The 20,390-nt window shown below is 39.8% G+C and overlaps 1 protein-coding gene across 3 annotated transcripts in view; it reads right to left on the bottom strand.

The window, feature by feature from the left end:
- Positions 1-20,390, bottom strand: part of CORIN (corin, serine peptidase) — a 219,866-nt gene that overhangs the window by 184,368 nt on the left and 15,108 nt on the right. For all 3 annotated transcript variants that reach the window (XM_055339217.1, XM_055339225.1, XM_055339232.1), the window contains exon 2: positions 3,654-3,798. In XM_055339217.1, the coding sequence (XP_055195192.1) occupies positions 3,654-3,798 (145 nt within the window). The remainder of the gene's footprint in view (positions 1-3,653; positions 3,799-20,390) is intronic.

The following is a 20,390-nucleotide window of genomic DNA, read 5'->3' as shown; positions in this document are numbered from 1 at the left end:
AGTAAGCAGAATTTAATGAGGTTTTTTTTAAAAACACAAATATAAAACGGTTTTATTGCTCATTATAGCAACAAACATCTCAGTTATAAAATAGCAAATGTCTACTTGAACAGATATTACTTAATATATCCATACATCGTCTGGTGCAGAATCTATGAAAAGAATGCTTTTGAAGAATATGTCCAGGAAACCCCCACTTTCTAAAGGTCACCTAAATATAAGCCAAAGTGGCACTTAGAAGTGGATATAAATGGTACACTTCCTAATCCCATATACAGCGAAAAAAAAGAAATCTACTCCTAGGAATTAACCAAAGAGAAATGGAAACATACTTGTACGAGAACTTTCAGAGCAACACCATTATTCATAATAGCTAAAAGATGGAAACAACTAAAATTGGTAAATGGACAAATATGGTAAATCCATACAATGGAATATTATTTGGCCATAAGGAGGAATGAAGTTCTCATACATAATACAAGATGGATGAACCTTAAAAATATTATGCCAAGTGAAAAAAAGCCAGTTACAGAAAACACATACAGTCATATGAAATATCCAGTATTGGGAAACCTATAGAGACAGAACATAGATCAGTGGTGGCTTAGGGCAGGGGCAGCTAGAGGATGGAGAGATAAAAGATTGACAGTAAAAAATACAGTTTCTTCTTAAAGTGATACAAATGTGACAAAACTGATTGTAGTGATGGTTTCACTTACCTGTGACTATACTAAAAATTATCCCATTATACGCTTTAAGCAGGTATGTGAATTATATTTCAATAAAGCTATAAAAAATTAGAATCTAAAAAATAAACAAATTTAACCCAAATAAAGCACTGTCCTAATAGCATTTCTCCTCTGTGCAGAGGCCTCTAAGCACTGAGGTACTTAAAGATGTTTTTAACACCCGTATGAGCATTCGACCCCAAGAATGCAAGGAAAGAATCTTCAATGGGCTTGAGCCTCTGAATACATATTAGCAGAATCAGACTTCGAAGCGACAGTGGTGGACTGAGCCTCCACCTCTGTCTCTAGCCCCCAGAGATAACGACTATAAATCTAGGCAAAACACAGAAGAAGTACTTGAAGGCCCTGGAAAGGAAACAAAAGCAGGCCAGCTCTGGGGGGGTGGGGGGGGAGTCTTGTTTGGCTTTAAAATTCAAATTGGAGGGCAGCTGGTGTGGCTCAGTGGTTTAGTGCCCCCTTCAGCCCAGGGCATGATCCTGGAGGCCCAGGATCAAGTCCCACATCAGGCTCCCTGCATGGAGCCTGCTTGTGTTTCTCTGTGTCTCTCATGAATAAATAAATAAAATCTTAAAAAATATTTAAAACAAACAAACCTGAAGTCTCTGGACTGAGTCACTTTTTCTCTCTCCCTTTTTTTTTAAGATTTTAATTATGTATTTGAGAGAGAGAGAGAGCATGGGTGGGGGCAGAGGGGGAGGGAGAGGCAGGCTCCCCGCTGAACAAGGAACCCCATTCTGGGCTCATCCCAGGAGCCTGGGATCACAAAGGTAGACACTTACCCGACTGAGCCCCCCCAGGCTCCCCTCTCTATCTTCTACTTACTTATCACCCTCTGGCCTCTGAAGTGTCTCTCCTCTCTTAGTGTCTGTGAAACCCAGACACTTTTCGGGTTTTTTTCCTTCTTGTCTGACCATTCTTCCTGTATCTCTCACTTCCTCCTCTTTCTCTATCTTCCCCTTAAGTGCCCAGGGCTCCTCCCCTGGGCTTTTAATCAGTACAGTTCATCTGCTTCTACTGCTTCGACTGCCAGTGAGACTCCCACCTTCCTAACTGTAGCCAGGACTCCCTTCTCAGCTTCCCTTCTGGACACTTCTAGCTTCAGATCAGTAACAGTGGGGTGGGGGTTAGGCTCTAAAGCAAGCAAATAAGCCAAAAATCATATGAAGTCACAATTTCCCTTGAAATTCCCTTAGAAAAGCAACATGTTCATATATTCCTACATTCATTTCTTGGTCCTGCCCACGCTGTTGAATTTGCTCAAGATAAATGCACTCGAACTATGATGTCACTGTATTTCGTTAGTCCCAGAAGAATCTCTAAGGTGACGTGTCCACACTACACTTCCTTCCTGCCTCCATCTACCTGCATCATGCTCCTCCACCTTTACTTCCTACATTAACTGATGGCACCAAAAATCACCCTGACTTCCTAAGCCAAAAATCCAGCACTCAGCATTGACCCTTATTCTCCTTCTCCCCAAAATCCAATCAGTCTTGATTTCTGTTGATTTAATGCCTGAATTCAAGCCCTTATCATCTCTTATTTAGGCCACAGCCAGAGCCTCAAAAAGCTTCCTCCCTTTCTGCCTCCAATCCTCTGCCATGTGTCTAGGTCTACTGTCGTTCGCAAATGCAAATATGATCAGGTTTCTCCCTGGTTGGAAAGATCCTCCAGTGGTGAACTACCACTCAAAGTAGTGGTTTTCAAGCATTTTTGTAGCAGATAAATATGATTTTCAAATTAATATCATATAAGGTCCTAATATCAACAAATAGAAACAAGCTGCATTTCATTAGGATTAATTTACTCTGTAAGTCATGAATGTGTGACTTATTAAAAGCCAAACATTGAGAGAATAGTAGGTAGTTTTGGCAAAATACAAAAATTCAAAATTGTTGGTAAGCAATTTGATCAGAATCATTTTGCTTATTTATTTCTCCATTTCATTTGACTGCATGTGATCAAAAAAGAAACCCTAATTCATAGCAATAGGTAGCTACCAAAGATAATATTTTGGATTTCCCCTCCCCAATAGCTCATCTTTTAAATTTAACATATTGTTTACTTAAAAAGATAGCAAGATCCAAATACAAATCATTTAATCTATCAGCACAAATTATTTGGCTGCTGGTCTCCACTTGGTTAAAACTTGGTATGTAATATTTAGCTTGAGTATGTGTTTAAGATTTATTTTTTAAAATTGAAACTCAAAACAAACATTTATGGAAAACCTTGAACCTCCTCCCTGGAGGAGGTTCCATGCAATAGAGTTTGAAAGCCAATAATGGAGATTCTGAAGCCCAATCTCCTTAGGACAACATGGAAAATCCTGTGTCATTTGGATTTTATCCATCAGTCCGGCTGCATTTCCTCCCACTGCCAAAATTCCACCCCAAATCCTGAGTCCATCTCCATCTATCACGGGGTTATACTTTGGCACTTGCTGTTTTCTCTGCAAATCCACGCACCACAGCCTTCCTTCTGAATTTCAATGAATTATTCCAAAGGTTAAAATGCTAATGCCTTGTGAAGCCTTCTGTGACTTCCCCAAAGTACCTTGCAGCTGCCTCCACCATCACCATGTGTTGCCTTGTGTAATAATCATTGTTTCCTCTCGACCATGAGTTCCTAAGTCAGGCTAATTTAGCCATCCCTACATTCTCAGGGACTTTCAAAGGGCCTGGTACCTGGTAATCACACCTTAAATGCATTGAATTAGCTACTTCATTAGTTTATATTAATAGGAATAACTAGCAGAGTGATTATGGTGGCTGAAACTTCAGATTTGCATAAGGTAGCCAAGAGAGAACTCTCTCATCAAGTTGACACCTTAGGCTAAATAAGGACTACACAGAAATCACTGTTTTTCTCATTTGAATTTTGACTTCATTTTTTTTCACTCACCAACAAAGGAAAGCAGGATCACCAGCAGGACAATGAGCGCACAGATACATGGAATCAAGACCAGCAATAGGAAGCGGAGAATATTAGCAGTTGCCAGCTTCTGAGAGCAACCATCACCCATGTTATTGTCGACAGCAACCAAGACCTAAAGTAAAAGAGGAATATGAAACATGGTTTTAAGCATGGTTTTTAAGCAACGCGGTACACAGTATGAAATTTTCGAGTACAGCTGTCCATTCGGAGCAGCAGCATTCCCAAGAGATCCTAGTGCGTGTACTCTAGGGCATGAAAACGAACTTAGTCACTAAATCATGCTACTAAATGAACGAATAACTGTACAACCACACTCAGGGCAGAGAAAAATCATCTATTTCTGAAACATTTTTTCAGGAGTATGTGAACTTTTTAATTTATTTATTAAATAAAATAAAACCTTTTTATTTTATCTTGACTTTTTAAATGTATTTTAAAATGTATTTAAAAATACAGTTTTTAAATGTATTTAACACAGAGAGAAAGAGAGTTGAACGAGTGAAAGAGGACACAAGTGGGGAAGTGGGGCAGAGGGAGAGACACCCCGCCAACCAGGGAATGGGGCTAGATCCCAGAACCCTGGGATCATGACCTGAGCGGAAGACAGACAGGCTTAACCCGCTGAATCATCCAGCGGCCCTTCCACCTTGATTTTTTAAAAATATATTTGCCAATTTAATATTATTCCAAAGGGCTACAAATTACCATGGCAAGGTCTCACCTTGGCCCAGAGCTAAAAGCCAAGACTGCCTCGTACAGTGATAACAAATTGATGAGGAGCTGTAGACAGGACATTACCCAGATTTCATCAGTCCTAACCCAAATCTGCATGAATCTGGATAAAACTAGTTTTCAGCCATTTCTAATTCAGCCAGGTTGACTATCATTGACCATGCATTTAGTGGCAAGTTGAACACTGAAAAAGAGCCTGTCTTGTTGACCAGTTACACACTGACAGCCCCTCAGGATACCTTCCACCGTCCATGCTGCCAACGTAGCTGATACATCTGTGAGAGGATGACGAGATGCAATTGTGAGGGTTCAAATAAAGTTCTTATTTTCCGATACTTCAAGTTTTGCTAATTTAAATTTAAATTAAATACTTTAATTTCTGGTCAGCCTCTTGCCAGAAAGGATGTCTGTGTTACAAACGGCTAGCTTAGGGCAGTGACTTTTTCGACAGGGTCTGAGATGGAATTAAGAGATCTGAGCCCCACACTATGAGCAGCTCTTCCAGTCACATATGAAGGTATTTCTCATGGTTTTCTCTTAGACTTCTGACTCTCCTTGCATTTTCTCCTGCGACTGTTTCAGAGCTTGAACTGTGACCTCTGCATCATAGTTCCCAAATTTCTCTTGAGTCCCGAACTTCCTTTCAAGTCAGATCATACATTTCCAACACCTAGCACTTAGCAGCATCTCTTCTCAACATGACCCAAACCAAACTAGTTCTCTCCCCATCCCTGCCTTCAAACTAGTTCTTCTCCTAATGTCCACATTTGTGCTGGCGGACACTCTACTACTCCAATAACCCCAAGATTCTCCACGTCTCCATCATCCCCCCATGCCATGCATTATCAGGTTTTGTTGGTGTTTCCCCTAAATGGTATCTACTCTTGAGAAAGGAATGGTCTTTGAGTCAGAGCCTCATCAGAACCAAGCAGTTGTTCTAACAGAACGGTCCTGTACTTGACCATTTACAGCATTTATAACAAGTGCTTGATAGTTTCCCATGGATAAAAAGGCAACTTTGATAGGTTCTTCTGAATCGCAAGGCATATGGGATACTCCATTTCTGCCTTATTCCTCCCACATCAGAATCAATTCTCGTCCACTTACACATGTTGCAAGCAGTGTCCACTACATACACCATGATGTATGATACCCTCGGTAATTTTAAGAATACCCACTGAGACATATTATTTGAAAGAACGTATGATGGTAGCTTGAAAATGGCTTGATGGCCCAGATGAATGTCTTTACTGACCCATTCCCTCCGCACCTGGTTTAATCCACCCACCAAAGTGAGATCGCTCAGTTTGACCTGCAAGAAGACTCGGCACTGTGTTACAGGGGGACATGAAAACGATGTGGCCACCCGTTGACCCGTGAGCTGGAACCAGACAATCAGAGGCTCCTCACCCCCTCCCCCTGCCCTGTCCTTGAAATGCACCTCTGTCTCCACAGCCAGAGCATCTTCAAGAATGCAGCCTTGAGAGAGCAACGTGCTGTGGCGACCATCTGGACGTTACACATGACTGAACCCAGATAAGGATTCTATATAAACTTCCATGATCCGGGCTGGCAGGTCTGGAAAACCACTCATCTTGTCTGCCCAAGACAAGCCTCCTAGTAACCATGGCACTGGTTTACTTAGTAAACCTGCCATCTACCAGTCTGAAGGGGTCTGACTCTTCAGTATCTCCTTGCCCTCTGTACATGGAGGCCAGTTTCAGATTTGACCCAAAGAAACTCCCAAGTTTGCAAACCAACACACTGACACAACTTAACATGAGATCTGCAATAGTGCATTGATGTCAACACTAGAATTGGTGGGGGGGGTGCCCTTTCAGGCTTGGAGATAGACAAGTGTGGGGCGCTAGCCCAACAGAGACAGTAGTAGAACCCACGTACTTACTTCATTTACTCAACACTTAGTTATTGAACACCTACTATTATAATATGCCTAGTGAGGGATGTAACAATAATTTCAGCCCGACTGTCCCTCTCAAATTCACAGTCTTGTAGGAGAGATATGTCCATAAATAGTATAATTATATGTCAAGGTAGCAAACGATAAGCACCATAAGACTTACACCTAGTGCTGTAGGAATTCAAAGGACAGGCATACAATTTCTTACTGGAGAATCAGGTAAAACATTGTAGAGAAACCAGCACTTGAAGCAGACATAATTCTGAGAAAAGTATCCCCCAAAAGCCATGTTATAGCTTAAAAGAGTGGTAAAATACAACCAGAGAGCTAACGAGGTGTGAACTTTCTTTGGCTTCCACCACAGTGGAAAGGGTTTCTTGGTTAAGATGGACACAGGAGATTTTAAGGATCATCTTCTTAGGTGGCAAATTCACGATGGCCTCAGCGCTGCCTGGAATCCTGTAGCCAAACACATCCCACTTAGGATATAGAAGTGAGGAGTCAGCGGAGGAAGTCCTAGAGGCTCCTTCTGAAATCTCCTGTCAGTATATATCAACAAGTACTCGATTTTCAGAAACCCTATTATTCATGATTGGTGCAAATATGTTCTCTAGTGTCCAGGAAATAGTTTGCTCTTATCCAGGGGTGAGGAGAAAGAAATACTTCAAAGAAAGTCAGCACTTTGGTCAATTCCCTAACTTTCCTCTTGCGCTCATGGCCACTTAGGACGACAGCTGTTCGTGGTGCATTATTCAGAGGCCCTTGGCTTTCCTCTGGATATAATGGAACTCTTAGACTCTACTGTAGAGTGAATAATGCCCAGTGAGGTAAACTGCTGGGGAAATTCCTAAGCTTCATTTCAGTGGACACCACAGCCCTCTCTCCAGATGCCACCCTCTTCCAGAATCTACCCTCCACAGGCTCGAAACTGTAAGCCAAGCCCAGGCACAGCATTCCATGGTGCAGGCAGGGAAGAAGGCCTCTGATTGATTGACCTGCCATGCTTCTGATATGTACTTCTTGTGTTTTACTAATCCTGTTGGTAAAACCTCACTTCTTATATCTTGAGAACTACATTTATTTTAAAAACAGGGGCATGTTGGTTTATAACACCTGTACGGATACAATCTATCTAGGATATTTTCTTGAGTCAATTTCGTTCCATTTGGGACACCTTCTCATCCCTCGCCTTCCACATTTTTACCTCTATCATGATCCCCTCCCAGCTTGTCGTTTCAACCATTTTCACCACAGCCCTCCCCTGACTCTCTGGGGATCTGTGGTCCATGGGTGCCTCCACCATCTCCCAACCTATCAGTTCTCTCCCTTTTTCATTTCCTTGCATACCTTCCTTAGAATCTTTGGACCATAAATGAAACAATTCTCTTGTTAATACTCTGAACCCGCTTACCCCTCTGGATTTTCTTCCCCTCTCATGTAAAAGCCAACAGCAGATGAAGCCAGTAATCTTCTCTCTGTGTGTCTACACCTGGACAGTTGGGTGTGGCTGCAGAAAGTCACCCAACAGGACTATTGGGTTGCTGACGTAAAGCCTTCTCCATTCTCCTCAAGCTATCTTCTCCCACTATGCCATCACTCTCAGAAGAGGACCTGCCCCAATTCCCATTTTACAGAGAGAATAACAACTATCAAATGAGAATTGCCCCATCTACCTGAATCTAAACCCACACACGTGATCATTTATAAAACCTTTCTTTACTGTTCAAGAATAGAAGCTATTTAAAGCTCCTCATATTTAAGACTACTCCTCCCACTTGTGTGACAGACTCCATCTCCTTCTCCCTTTTCAGGAATTTTACATCTTAGTTCTCCATTAAAGCATATATCAGATCTCTCTCTTTCTCTCTCTCCCCCACTGCCATCAACTTTTAACCATGTTTAGGTCTCTTCAGTAATTTATTTTTATTTTTTTTTATTTTTGGCTATCCTCAAGCCTATATCACACTTCAGCCACTGTTGTAGCTCTCCTTCCTTCTTTCTTATCCAACATGCCCTAGGAGTTGCTAATATTTAATATCCAAATTTCCTCACCTGCTGTTTACTCTTGTATAATTTGGTACCCTCTTTTGTCACTGCACCAAAAGAGTTTTTGGTGTGGTCGCCAATGACCTCCAAGTTGCCATATCCAAAAGACATTTTTCAACCATCATTGTAATGACATCCCAGTATCATCTGAGAGATCAAGTTCTCAGTCAGCCACTTCCATCTGCTTCAAGCAGTTTCTTCCTTTGGCTTGTCTTTCTCCTCCCTGTCCGGTCATTCTTTCTCTTTCTGTAAGGTCTTCTCTCACATTCACACTCTCCAGGCCATGTCACCCACAAAAATAGTATCAATTGCCAGCCCCACACACATGACTTACATCTTTAAAACAGCAAGAGTAGATCTTTCCCCTGAGCTCCAAAGTCTTGTATCCAATTGGCCATTTGACATCTCCTCAGTGGATGTTATTAAAACACATCAAACCTAACAAGTCTGCAATCAAAAAAATAATCTTCGTCCCCCTATCTGGTATTTTTCCAGAGTTCCCTATCTCATGGAAAGGTAATTGAGCACTTATTGTGTGTCAGGTATTGTTTGGACACTTGGGATATATCATTATGTAGAGTGAAAATCTCTAGCCTCATAGATCCTACATTCTAGTAAAAACTACCATCATGTCTCACGTGGAACACCTTACCTCTATCCAGTCTTGTACTCCTTAATTTGTTCTCCACATTCTAGCCCCAGTGAGAAAGAGGCTGTATATCACTGGATAATGAGAAAAGGAAACATGAAAAATGATCCCCAAAGTGAACTAATTCAAGAGGTTCCGAGTCTGGAACTAGAGATGATCATGAGAAGCATGTACCCAGTGACCTGGTAGAGATCTGGGGAGGGCTTTGGACTTGCACAGGGGTGTATGGAATTTCAAGTTCATTTTATTACAATTTCAAAAGTCAAAGAGACCAGACCTGAGATCTCAGGTACATTAACCTTTATCCTGTTCTACTTTCCTCCAGCATTTGACTTTATTAACACATAGTCCAGTCTTGGGAAGACTTCCACAGCTGCGAATGGCAAAAACTGCTTTAGAACAGAGAGAGACCTGCTTTTGTCATCATAGCATAAATAATATTAACTCAGCTGCGACTCTCTCTTTAAATGAAAATACTTCCCTTTTCTCATCAGTGTACACCCAGCATCTAGCGTAGCATCTGAACACAATCAGAAGTAGATTAATACCTGTGGAATAAATAAATGAATTAAATTGCCTAAACAAAAATTGCTCAGTGCATCATTATGCAAATTACTACTTCTTTGTAAATTGTATATATCTTACAAAGTCTATTCCTAAATCATGAAATTGAAAATGTATTTGGTAAAAAAGTGAAAATATTTCCCTTTCAGGAAAAATATACTAAAATGAATAAAATCAGCCTTTACTAGGACTATTAGTGCAATTCCACTCACAATTCCTATTTTGAGCTTTGAAGTCAGCTAGAAAATTTTGTAATTTAAGAAGTAAATTTTGTGAATTTTATTACAGATAAATTTTTTAAAAATACAATATTTGTTAAGAACAGAAAACAAAGTGGCTTTGTAATTTTATTAGCCACCTAAATCAGAGATTCCCAGACATTCTTGGTTCAGGACACTATGTGACCAGGTAATTTTTTCCGGTGGCCTAAACCAAAAGAAATGCCTAACAATTCCACGTAGTAAGTCCAACTACTTTATCAGTGTCTGTATCCTAAAAATTTAGTAGGCATTTAAAAAAATACAACACATAACTTGAAATAAATAAAATTTTCACTCCATTCCTAAGTAATGACACCTACTAATGTAATGTGTGTGTCTGTTGGGCAGTGCACAATACCTCAAATCTTGGAATCCGATTGGAAATCGCCACCATTCAACTTTTTACACAGAACCACCAAGAACCCGGTTTTATGAAGATAGGACAACATCAAAAGGAATACAGCACAGTACTATCTAATGCTGACATTGTAAACTACCTCAAGCTATTATTTCATTTGGTAACCAACAAATGTTGAGTATCACTGGATTCCCCTCAAAAAATGGAAAATAACTAGCAGAGCCTCAGTGTGTCACTGCAGTGTTTTGGGGGCCTCAGTTCAGTTTGGAAATCGGGCTCTAGACTATTTTCCAATGTCTACCTGTCTAAGCCTGAATTCTTAGAGAAGTCATTCATTTTTAACCCCATTCAGAAAGCCTCCCTTGGTCTTCTAGATACAAGTAATCTCCCTCTGCCTCACCTGAGTTTCTGGTCAGTGGCAGAGACCGATTGGCTGCTAGCATCCATTCTTTTCCTTTGATGTTAGAAAAAGAATCCTAAAATTTGATTGGGCCAATATTTCATGGCATCTTCGAGTAAAAACATCTCCCAGCCTCTCTTGCATCTATACGAGACCACATGGCTGAGTTCTTGTTTGTGAGATGAATCTAGAAGTGGTAAATGTGACTTCCAGGAAGTGTCTTCAAAGAGGGGAATAGTGTCCTTCCTCTTTCCTGCTGGAAGGAATATGAGTGTAATGGCTGGAGCTCAAGCAACCATTTTTTTAAATCTTCCTTTTATTTTTTTAAAGGTTTATTTATTTGAGAGAGAGAAAGAGAGTGTGCCCAAGCAGGGGAAGGGCAGTGGAGAGAGAATCGTCCAGTAGACCTTCCACTGAGCAGGGGGCTCCAGGAGGGACTTGATCTCACAACCCTGAGATCATGACCTGGGCCAAAGTCAAGAGACAGACACTCAACTGACTGAGCCACCTAGGTGCCCCTCAAGCGACTATTTAAGACTCTGAGCTAAAAATTATATTCCGAAGGTGTTTACATAGCAAGAAAGAAGGGACCCACATCCCTGATGGATTTGTGAATCTATCAGCCCTGAACTGCTTGTTTTCCAGACTATATTCACATGAGAAAGGAATAAATTCTTGATAAATCACTGTTAATCTTAATATTCTATCACTTGCAATTGAAACAATTTCAACTGACCTATATATTTATCACTTTTTACTTTGCATCATTATCATGTACGTATGTACTAAAATTACTAAACTACAATTTCAGGAGGTAAAGCTCCATGTTCAATTCATTCAACAAATTGCTACATCATGTGCCCAGAATATTATTTTGTACCCCAGGCAACTAACCAGTGCCTAGTACATAATAGGATCACAATAAATATATGCTTTCTCTATTGAATAAATGACTCACAATGCTCAAAAAAATTTCTGAAGAGGGACACCTGGGTGGCTCAGTAGTTGAGCATCTGCCTTCAGCTCAGGGCATGGTCCTGGGGTTCTGGGATCATGTCCCATATTGGGTTCCCCATGGGGAACCTGCTTCTCCCTCTGCATATGTTTCTGCCTCTCTCTGTGTGTCTCTCATGAATAAATAAATAAAATCTTAAAACCAAAAAACAAACACCAGTCTGGATATTATGTGAAGATACTAAAAAAAATAATTTCCCAAGAAATGTTTGGGATTTTTAATATACTTACTTTTGATGGGAGGGAGATAGAAACCATTAAAAGTATTTTTATGATAAATATTATAACTGTCAAGTTTGCTTGCCTTTGGCCAGGAAAACAGCAACTCAGTGGATTATCTCCTGTTATTCAGATGCTTGGTGCCTTTTATAGGTCTTCAACAAGGATAAACTCCCAAGGAAAAAATGTACAACTTAGTAAATTATATCTTTTCAATTTTCAATTAAAAATTTCTAAATACAGGGTAGTAGCCAAAAGGTCTTCATCAGGAGTTCATAGGGACCAAGCAATAAAAATTAAGTTTAGTTAAAATGCAGGCAATCATCGAATGAGGTCATCTTGCAATCCCACCAGAAACCCCAAGTTCTCTACTGACTTCAGCAACTCCTGCCTGGTTTCCCCACATCCTCACTTGTCCCCTTCCAATCTCCACATTGTGGTCCTGCTTAAAACCCTCCAGAACCTTCCTTAATATGACATAGAAGACAATGTTTCTTAGACATCAATGTACATGTGAAACATGTGGGAGAGGCTGAGCCAGTAGGTCTTGGGTAGAGCCTGAAACTCCGCATTCCTTACTGGCTCCCAGGTGATGCAGATGCTGCTTTTCAGTAGCAGGATCTGGAGACCCTTCTAGGTCTGCTCTGCCTAGGCTTGGCTCACTGCATACCCCTCCCAGCCTCTTCCTCTATGCTTCTGCCACCTTCGGCCTCTATTCCAGATCCTCACAAGCATTCTCTGCCTAGGAAAGCCTCCCTTCAGCTCTCCACCAGCTTGTGTCACTCAAGATTCTCTTCCTTCATCAACTCACGCCCCATGGTTGGTTCTCATCTTTCTGCTCTTAATCCCAGTTGCATGTATGTTTGTGATTATTAGATTTCATTGGTTATTCCAGCTACACTGTAGACTCCATGAAGTCAGGGTCCATGTTGGCGTTTGCCCACCATTGTAGCCCTAGAACTCAAAAAAAAGGCCTGGATGTTACTAGGCACTCCATAAAAGTATTAAAATAATGAATCAGGGCGCCTGGGTGGCTCAGTCAGTTGACCATCTGACTCTTGATTTTGGCTCAGGTCATGATCTCCAAGTCCTGGGATGGAGTCCCGTGTGGAGCTCTGTGCTCAGTGAGGAGTCTGCTTGGGATTCTCTCTCTCTCCCCCAACCCCAGCCCCTCTTCCACTCATGCTCATGTGCTCTCTGGCTCTTTATCTCTCTCAAATAAATAAATAAATCTTTAAAAAAATAATGAATCCAGGGGATCCCTGGGTGGCGCAGCGGTTTGGCGTCTGCCTTTGGCCCAGGGCGCGATCCTGGAGACCCGGGATCGAATCCTACGTCGGGCTCCCAGTGCATGGAGCCTGCTTCTCCCTCTGCCTGTGTCTCTGCCTCTCTCTCTCTCTCTCTGTGACTATCATAAATTAAAAAAAAAAATAATGAATCCATAAACTCTCCTAAATGTGTCCCCCCCATGCTGTCAGAAGAATCTTAGAAACACAAGGACCAAAATGCTGCTCCATGATGAAATAATTACGACAGTCATAATAATAATGGAAATAATAACAGTACAGCAAAAAATCCATTGAGCACTTCCTGTGGGATAGGCACTTCTGTGTTTTGCATACAAAATAGCTCTTAATTCCCAACACAGCTCTTCTAGGGGGTTGCTATTAACATACCTATTTACAGACGAGGAGTGTGAGGTTCTTTATAAATTATTTCATAAAAATATTTCAAGGTAATTGACAAAAAAGGCAGAATCCAAAGCAACACTCAGTCATTTCATTCCTTTTCCTGAAGCTCAGGAGAAAGACTAGAGGTCTCATAATTTTTTGATTTTGCTTAGTTCTATGACTTTCAGAACTTCCTAAACACATTATCTACTCTCCAGCTCTGTTCCTGTGAAGATAGACTAAGCTTTTACCCACTGAGTCATGCAGAACTGAATCCTGATGCCCCAAACCTGATGAAGGACCAGATCCCATGGCCTGCATCATAAGAGGTTCAAAACCACCCATTCCTCAGGACAGCTGCCCCTTTGGGGTTAAGAAATAGGCCTTTTCCTAAGTCTCCATGCTTCTGCACCTTCTCCCAGGCCAGATATGGGATAATGGAGGATTACTACTTCATGGTAGTTGGACAATAAGAGATATATTTTAGAAGTGGCCCATCCATGGCATTTTTCAATTCCTTTCTGAAGCTCAAATTTCAAAATTACCTTTAAAATCTTGAATTAATTATCTAGCAAAACTTTACCCGGAATCCTTAAATACAAACGTTTTCTTTTCTCCATCTTTCAGAGACATGGAAAAAAATCATAAGAAAATAAGTTAACTGTCAAGAATTAAATTTATAAAATATTGCCAGAGAATGTTTTGGAATTCTGAAAAATGTGAAATCTTCTACAGTTTCTATGGTGTAGAATATCCCCCGAGAATGCAGGTCTTGGCCCTCGTGATCAGTTTTCAAAGACGTGGATGTTATTCTGCTTAGTGTAGTGTAGTGTAAGCAACATCATTTCAACAGTGAAAAATGAGAATAGAAAGGAGGTTAAAATTGATATTTAATACATGAAAAACCTAATTTACGACAACAACAAAAACACTGTTCCCTTCCCTGACCGTTCCAAGGTTTTGCTAAATATATGCTATCCTTGGCCTACGATAGTTCTGAAAGTGGAAATATTCATCCAAAGATACTGTCTATAAAGAGATTAATGTCATCTCGCTACTTCTTATAAGTGTAACAGCATCAGATGTAGAGACACATTGATTATTTTTATTTCAAATAGGATGTTTAAATTGCAACCAAAGATCACATAAACTTGAGGTAATATGTACACTTTCAGATTAACAGTATTTTGAAACGTGAAGGTTAATTCCACCTTCATAATGTGATGCTATATACTATGGATTTTCTTAAATATCAAAATAGCTATTTTCTTCAAAACAATTATGACATCATATAGCCCTAGTTAACAAAGGACGGTTAGTCAACAGTCTGTGAATTTTAGCCATGTACAAATATCACTGCCTAAAGGGTATCCTGACTCCTAATGTCAATCTGGTAGGTTTGGTAAAATTCTATGTATCACTTTGAAGTTTATGATATGCACAAGTCAAATATCAAAACATTCTTAAACCAAAATGACACTGCACATTTTAGTGGATGGGGTTTTATGCAAAATTATGGCACAATTCAATAACCATCTGTCCTACTGAAAAAGATTTGCTTACAATGTTAAAAACAATTCCAAAGAAAAATTCATCCCCAACCCAAACTATGTGTTGGTTTGAGACTAACTTAGCACCTTAGTTCTCCAAACAAGAAGCTGAAGAAGTGCAGATGAATCCTGGACTCTGCTGCTTCAGTGGGGCAGAGAGCAGCCTGCAAGGATCACAAAGTCCCTCTGACTGGTGCGGCCTGAGCAAGACACAGAAGCTCCCTCTAAACTCTGGGGATATTAGTTTTTTCTTTTTTTAAGACTTTATTTATTTATGTGACAGATAGATCCAGGGAGCACAAGCTGGGGAGGATGGGGAGGTGGAGAATGGCAGAGGGAGAGGGAGAAGCAGGTTCCCCATGAAGCAGGGAGCCCAATGCAAGGCTTGATCTCAGGACCCTGGGATCATGAGCCGAGCCAAAGGCAGACACTTAACCACTGAGGCACGCAGGTGCCCTAACTCTGGGGATGCTACACTGTCATGTGTTAATATACTCACAGTCCTGAAAAAAAATCAGATACCAAGTCTTCAATTGCTGTTAGATATTTAGGTCGGAACATTGTCCTGTACACCATCTCTCCGAAATGTGATCTGAATTGTTTTTTCAGTATTAAAGGAAGAGCTTATCCAACCCACTCTCACTGTCTATCCATTGAGCAAAAACAAGCCAACTGTTACCCCATGTTTAAGAAGTAAATCTGCCGACACTAGATGTTTTCCTCTCTGTTCTCAATAAACTGTGGAAGTATTCCCTGTATGAATTAAAAGTAGATTTACTGAATAAGAGATCAGTGATTTAGATACACTCAAACCAGACATCTGTTAATTCTCCAAATATTAGCTTCTACTCTAGCAACAAGCGAAATGCCTCCAAAATCATCCATGAGTGAATTATGCCAAACCCAAATGTCTTTTGTTGTGATGTTTGTTTTTAATGTTCCAAGAGGCATGAAGAACAAGCATCTGGTTTTCAGTAAGTCTTCTCATCCCATTTTCTGGTATTTAATTGAAGCATTCAAAGTTCAAAGAACTCATGAGCTCTCTCAAAATGAAATTACTCAGTTCACACCAGAACACATGGGTCTGCAAGCCAACTATGCTGACATTTTCTCCTTTGAAAATCAACACAACAGCAGCACCAGATAGCACCCCCACGCCAAGTTTAATATTCACACATCCCAGAATGGATGCTCAATACAGAGACTAAATACCGACAAATATTTTTCCTGTTGAGGAGACTAATAATGATAATCCAGTACCCAGGCAGCATATCGCTTCCGTGTTTCTGTTTTGAGGGTTGCATTGTTCAGCCAAAGTCTCAAATATGAGAGGGAAGATTGGAATGTTTCAGAGGCAACTTGTATAACATTGTCTCCACCACTGAAAATCTAGGTGACCTTATAAAGCCATCACCGTGTCCCAGCCATGTTTCCATATCTGTAAGTAAGGGGTGAAAAATAAATGTCTTGCGCCAACCACAAATATTCCAAAAATAAAATGAAACTGGTAAAGCAAAAGAAAAGAAGAAGAAGAACAATGTCTCTTTCAAGTTCAGAGAGCTCTATGAGTCCTGATTTCTCTCCAACACATTGTGTGGAGTTTGCTCAATTTAGTCTCTGGAGGAAAGTTACAATAATCTTTATTCCAGTGAGGAGATGTCTTCAGAAGCAACAGGAAAAAACTTTTTAAGGTAAACCTCATTTTCTTCAGAGCAAGGTGGGAGGGTCATATTTCTGTTCAGTAACAGGAGATTATCTCAGAATGAAACAGCAGGCGACTCCCCATCTAGACAAGATAGATAAATAGGGCCCTAGGTCCTTTTTGTGAGATGACTTTGCCCCCAATCTCAGACATGTCAATGTTACCATTTTGTGGCAGGCACAAATCTTAAAGTAATACAAATTCCTTTTAAGGTAGATAGATACAACATCAGAAATCTTTCTGCATATATTAACGAATCTTAACGCCTTTTCAGTGTACTTCTTTGGAAACAATGGAGACTACAGCAGGGAAAAAAAACACAGGAGGGCTGGGTTATCCATCCCTCAGGAAATTAGATGTTTGACATTTATTCATTAAAATGTGTTAATAAAATGTTTTAAATTTCACACCCCGATTACAAGTTACTGTATTTCAAATGATAATTATGGCTAAATCCAGTGGAGCCTAATGTATTGTCAAATGAAGCTAAATTTACTTTCCATGGAGCATTAAAGAAACTGTTGAATTTGGGCAAATCTCAGAGACCTAATTGACTCACTGATCCTATAACATTGGAAATGTTGTGACTTTTAAAAAATTCAAACAGATTGGCAAAGTGCATACAGAGCTACAATATTGACTCCCTACAGCTGAAAACAATCAGGGAATGCATACAAGACAAAGTGGATTTTATGCTCTACAACAATCCATTTTAGGCATTTCAATGCAAAGTAAAACATAAACAGATGTTGAAAACAGTTAACCTACTGAACCTACCTGCTAAGAGGAATCCTGTAGTAAGAAAGAAAGAAAGAAAGAAAGAAAGAAAGAAAGAAAGAAGAAAGAAAGAGAAAGAAAGAAAGAAAGAAAGAAAGAGAAAGAAAGAAGAAAGAAAGAAAAGAAAGAGAAAGAAAGAAGAAAGAAAGAAAAGAAAAAGTACAAGTAAGAATTTTATGAGTTAGATGAAGGAGCAATTTCTTTCTGAATATCTGGAGCAAAGGGATGAATCCCAAACTTAATATTCATCATTTATTTTGCTCTATTTCATGAATATTCTAATTGGAAAATACAGAGAAGTTCTGTATTGTGTTCCATTACAAGACAAGTCTACGCTACATGTCAAAATCTCATTAATTTGGCTTATTTCACTTGTGCTTCTTTAGCACCTATTCGGTGCACAGCTGGGCTATAGGAAGATGAGAAAGACACAGTCCCTGCCCTCCAAGAGTTGACAGCCTATGTTCTAGGGGACGCATCACTTTACGAGTGATGTCAATACCCCAGGACAGGACAGCAATACACATACGTAGAAAGGATAAGTCAACCATGAGGGCGGAGTGAACTAGGGAACCGTCAGGTCACACTTATATTTTTTTAAATAGGTAAGTGTTTGCTTTGCACCAAGGTGAACAACACTATTTCTTGAGCACTTGGGTCTGAAAGCATGTGTGTGTTGGTTGAGACAGGAGAGAAGCCAAGGGAAATCAATATAATTGACATTTTAAGCAGGGCAATTTTTCACTGATGGGATTCTCACACATATTTCAGGACATTTGGCATCCCTGGCCTCTACCTAATAAATGCCAGCAGTAACTCTCCCCTCTAAGCCCGGGCACTGTGACCCTAACATACCCTCCATTATTTCCAAATGCCCCCCAGGGTACTATGTTTTCTGGTTGAGAAGCATTTTGGCTGTCTAGCAGGCATTTACTGAGTACATACTGCACAGTCAGCCCTATGCTCCGGATGCAAGGCAAAGTCCTAGGTTAGCAAATTTCTCCCACATTCTACAGACATTAACTAACACCGAGAGTTAATACTTTTAAGTAAACACTGAGAGTTACACTTTTTTTCCACAGAGAGATAGTATATTTTTTTGAGATCAAACATTATGTCTTTTCATTATGACCATCACCCTACCTGGCATATAGAAGGACATAGAATCTTAATATCAACATTAATTAAAGAGGAGAAGCATAATTTATTAAGTCTTCCCAAACCTAACATCTACTTCATTAAACCAAGAATAGTGAGGAAGCCTAAGGAGTGATATTTGGGGGAAAATACACATGAAGCGATTATTTCTTGGGCAGACAGGGCATGAGGCCTGAAGCTTTGGTGGACTTGTACCAAGTGAGATTCGTGTAGCTTGGCCTAACGTTTCAAGTGAGGCTGAGGTAGGATCAAACCTTTGTAGTCCTGCAGGTGAGCAGAACAAAATGTGCTTCTTGGAAACTACAAAGCAGCTAAAATTCTTTGGCTTTCCAGAGGTAGATGAGAACTTCTGGTTTGACTATTTGTGCCAGCCTGAGAAAAGATACTGAAGAAAGGCTGCCCCAGGTTCCATTTATTATGCTGTTTAAACTCCGTCAGGGCCATGGACAGAAACCAACACTTCCGATGTATGGGGCTTGTTCAAAGGGTTTAGCCATCTTCCATCACATGGTCCTAATTCACTCTGGATTTGTTAATTAAATAACCTCTGACCCTGGCTTTAGATTTTAGAGGCTAATTCATGGATTCTGTGAGGGAAAGGTGGCAGATTTTGTTTCAAAACAAACAAAAAAGAATGGATGGCTTTATCATCTTGTATTCCACCTTCCTGAGGTGAAATAGGAACACAACTCTATAAAATTTTTATAAGTGCAATCCTAAAAAGGCCATTTAAGAGGACTGTACATTGAACATTCTGTCTTGACAAAATTGATTTACCTCAGGTGAAGGAGACGTGGAATGGTTTAAAAAACATACTTTGGTCTGATTTCCAAAACAACAAACTAATGAAGCTAGAGGAAGAAAGAGATCTTAAAAAGAAAAGCTGAGACTTGCACCAATGAGCTGACCAGAAAGGAAGAAGAAAACATGACTCTGAAGGTCTGGATAGAGAACAGCAAAGTTGTACCCAGGTCTACTACTCTTAAAGAGGCTATTAGAAAGGGAAAGATTGTTTTGGTGGCTATTAGATAATAATAGATGGCTGGAACCCAAAGAAATCAAACAGAGGGGCAAGAGCAAGATCTCAAGGAACAAATAAATTAATTACCCCCAAGGACATAAGCATTGGAGAAATTACTGAAAGCTGTCTTCTTAGAGCTTCCAGTAGACAATTCATTGCAAGAATAATTCAGAAACCATGCTTTCTAGATTGTACATCTATGCCAAGTGGCTACTGAAAACAATATTCATGGAACACACAATCTATTGGAGGAGAAAGAGAACTAACAGTTATACAAATATTCACTTAATATAATTGTATTCAGTGCTATATAGAGTAATGATTGGGTAAATAATTTGTGGTAATGTAACATCCAAAACTAAGTCCTACTTTTTCATGAAAACATAACATGTTGTTCTTAACTACAATAGGGCACAATCTATTATTGAAAATACTTCAGTGACAAGGAATTCTAATGAATACTTATTAGCACTCAAAACTGAATTGCTAGAATTATTTCACCCATAAAAAATAATTTATTTTATTAATAAATACGTTCCCAATTTCTTCCAATGATGGTTTCAAATGTTTTTAATATGTTAATATATATATTTACAACATAACCTGTGCTATTTAATATTTATGATCAGAGTCCAAAGTATTAAGAATTACATAACATTTCTT

Source organism: Nyctereutes procyonoides, unplaced genomic scaffold (genome assembly GCF_905146905.1).
Source record: "Nyctereutes procyonoides isolate TBG_1078 unplaced genomic scaffold, NYPRO_anot_genome, whole genome shotgun sequence".
NCBI classification, from domain to species: Eukaryota; Metazoa; Chordata; class Mammalia; order Carnivora; family Canidae; genus Nyctereutes; species Nyctereutes procyonoides.
The sequence above is the reverse complement of the archived record's forward strand: the minus strand, read 5'-3'. Positions and strand labels throughout refer to the sequence as shown.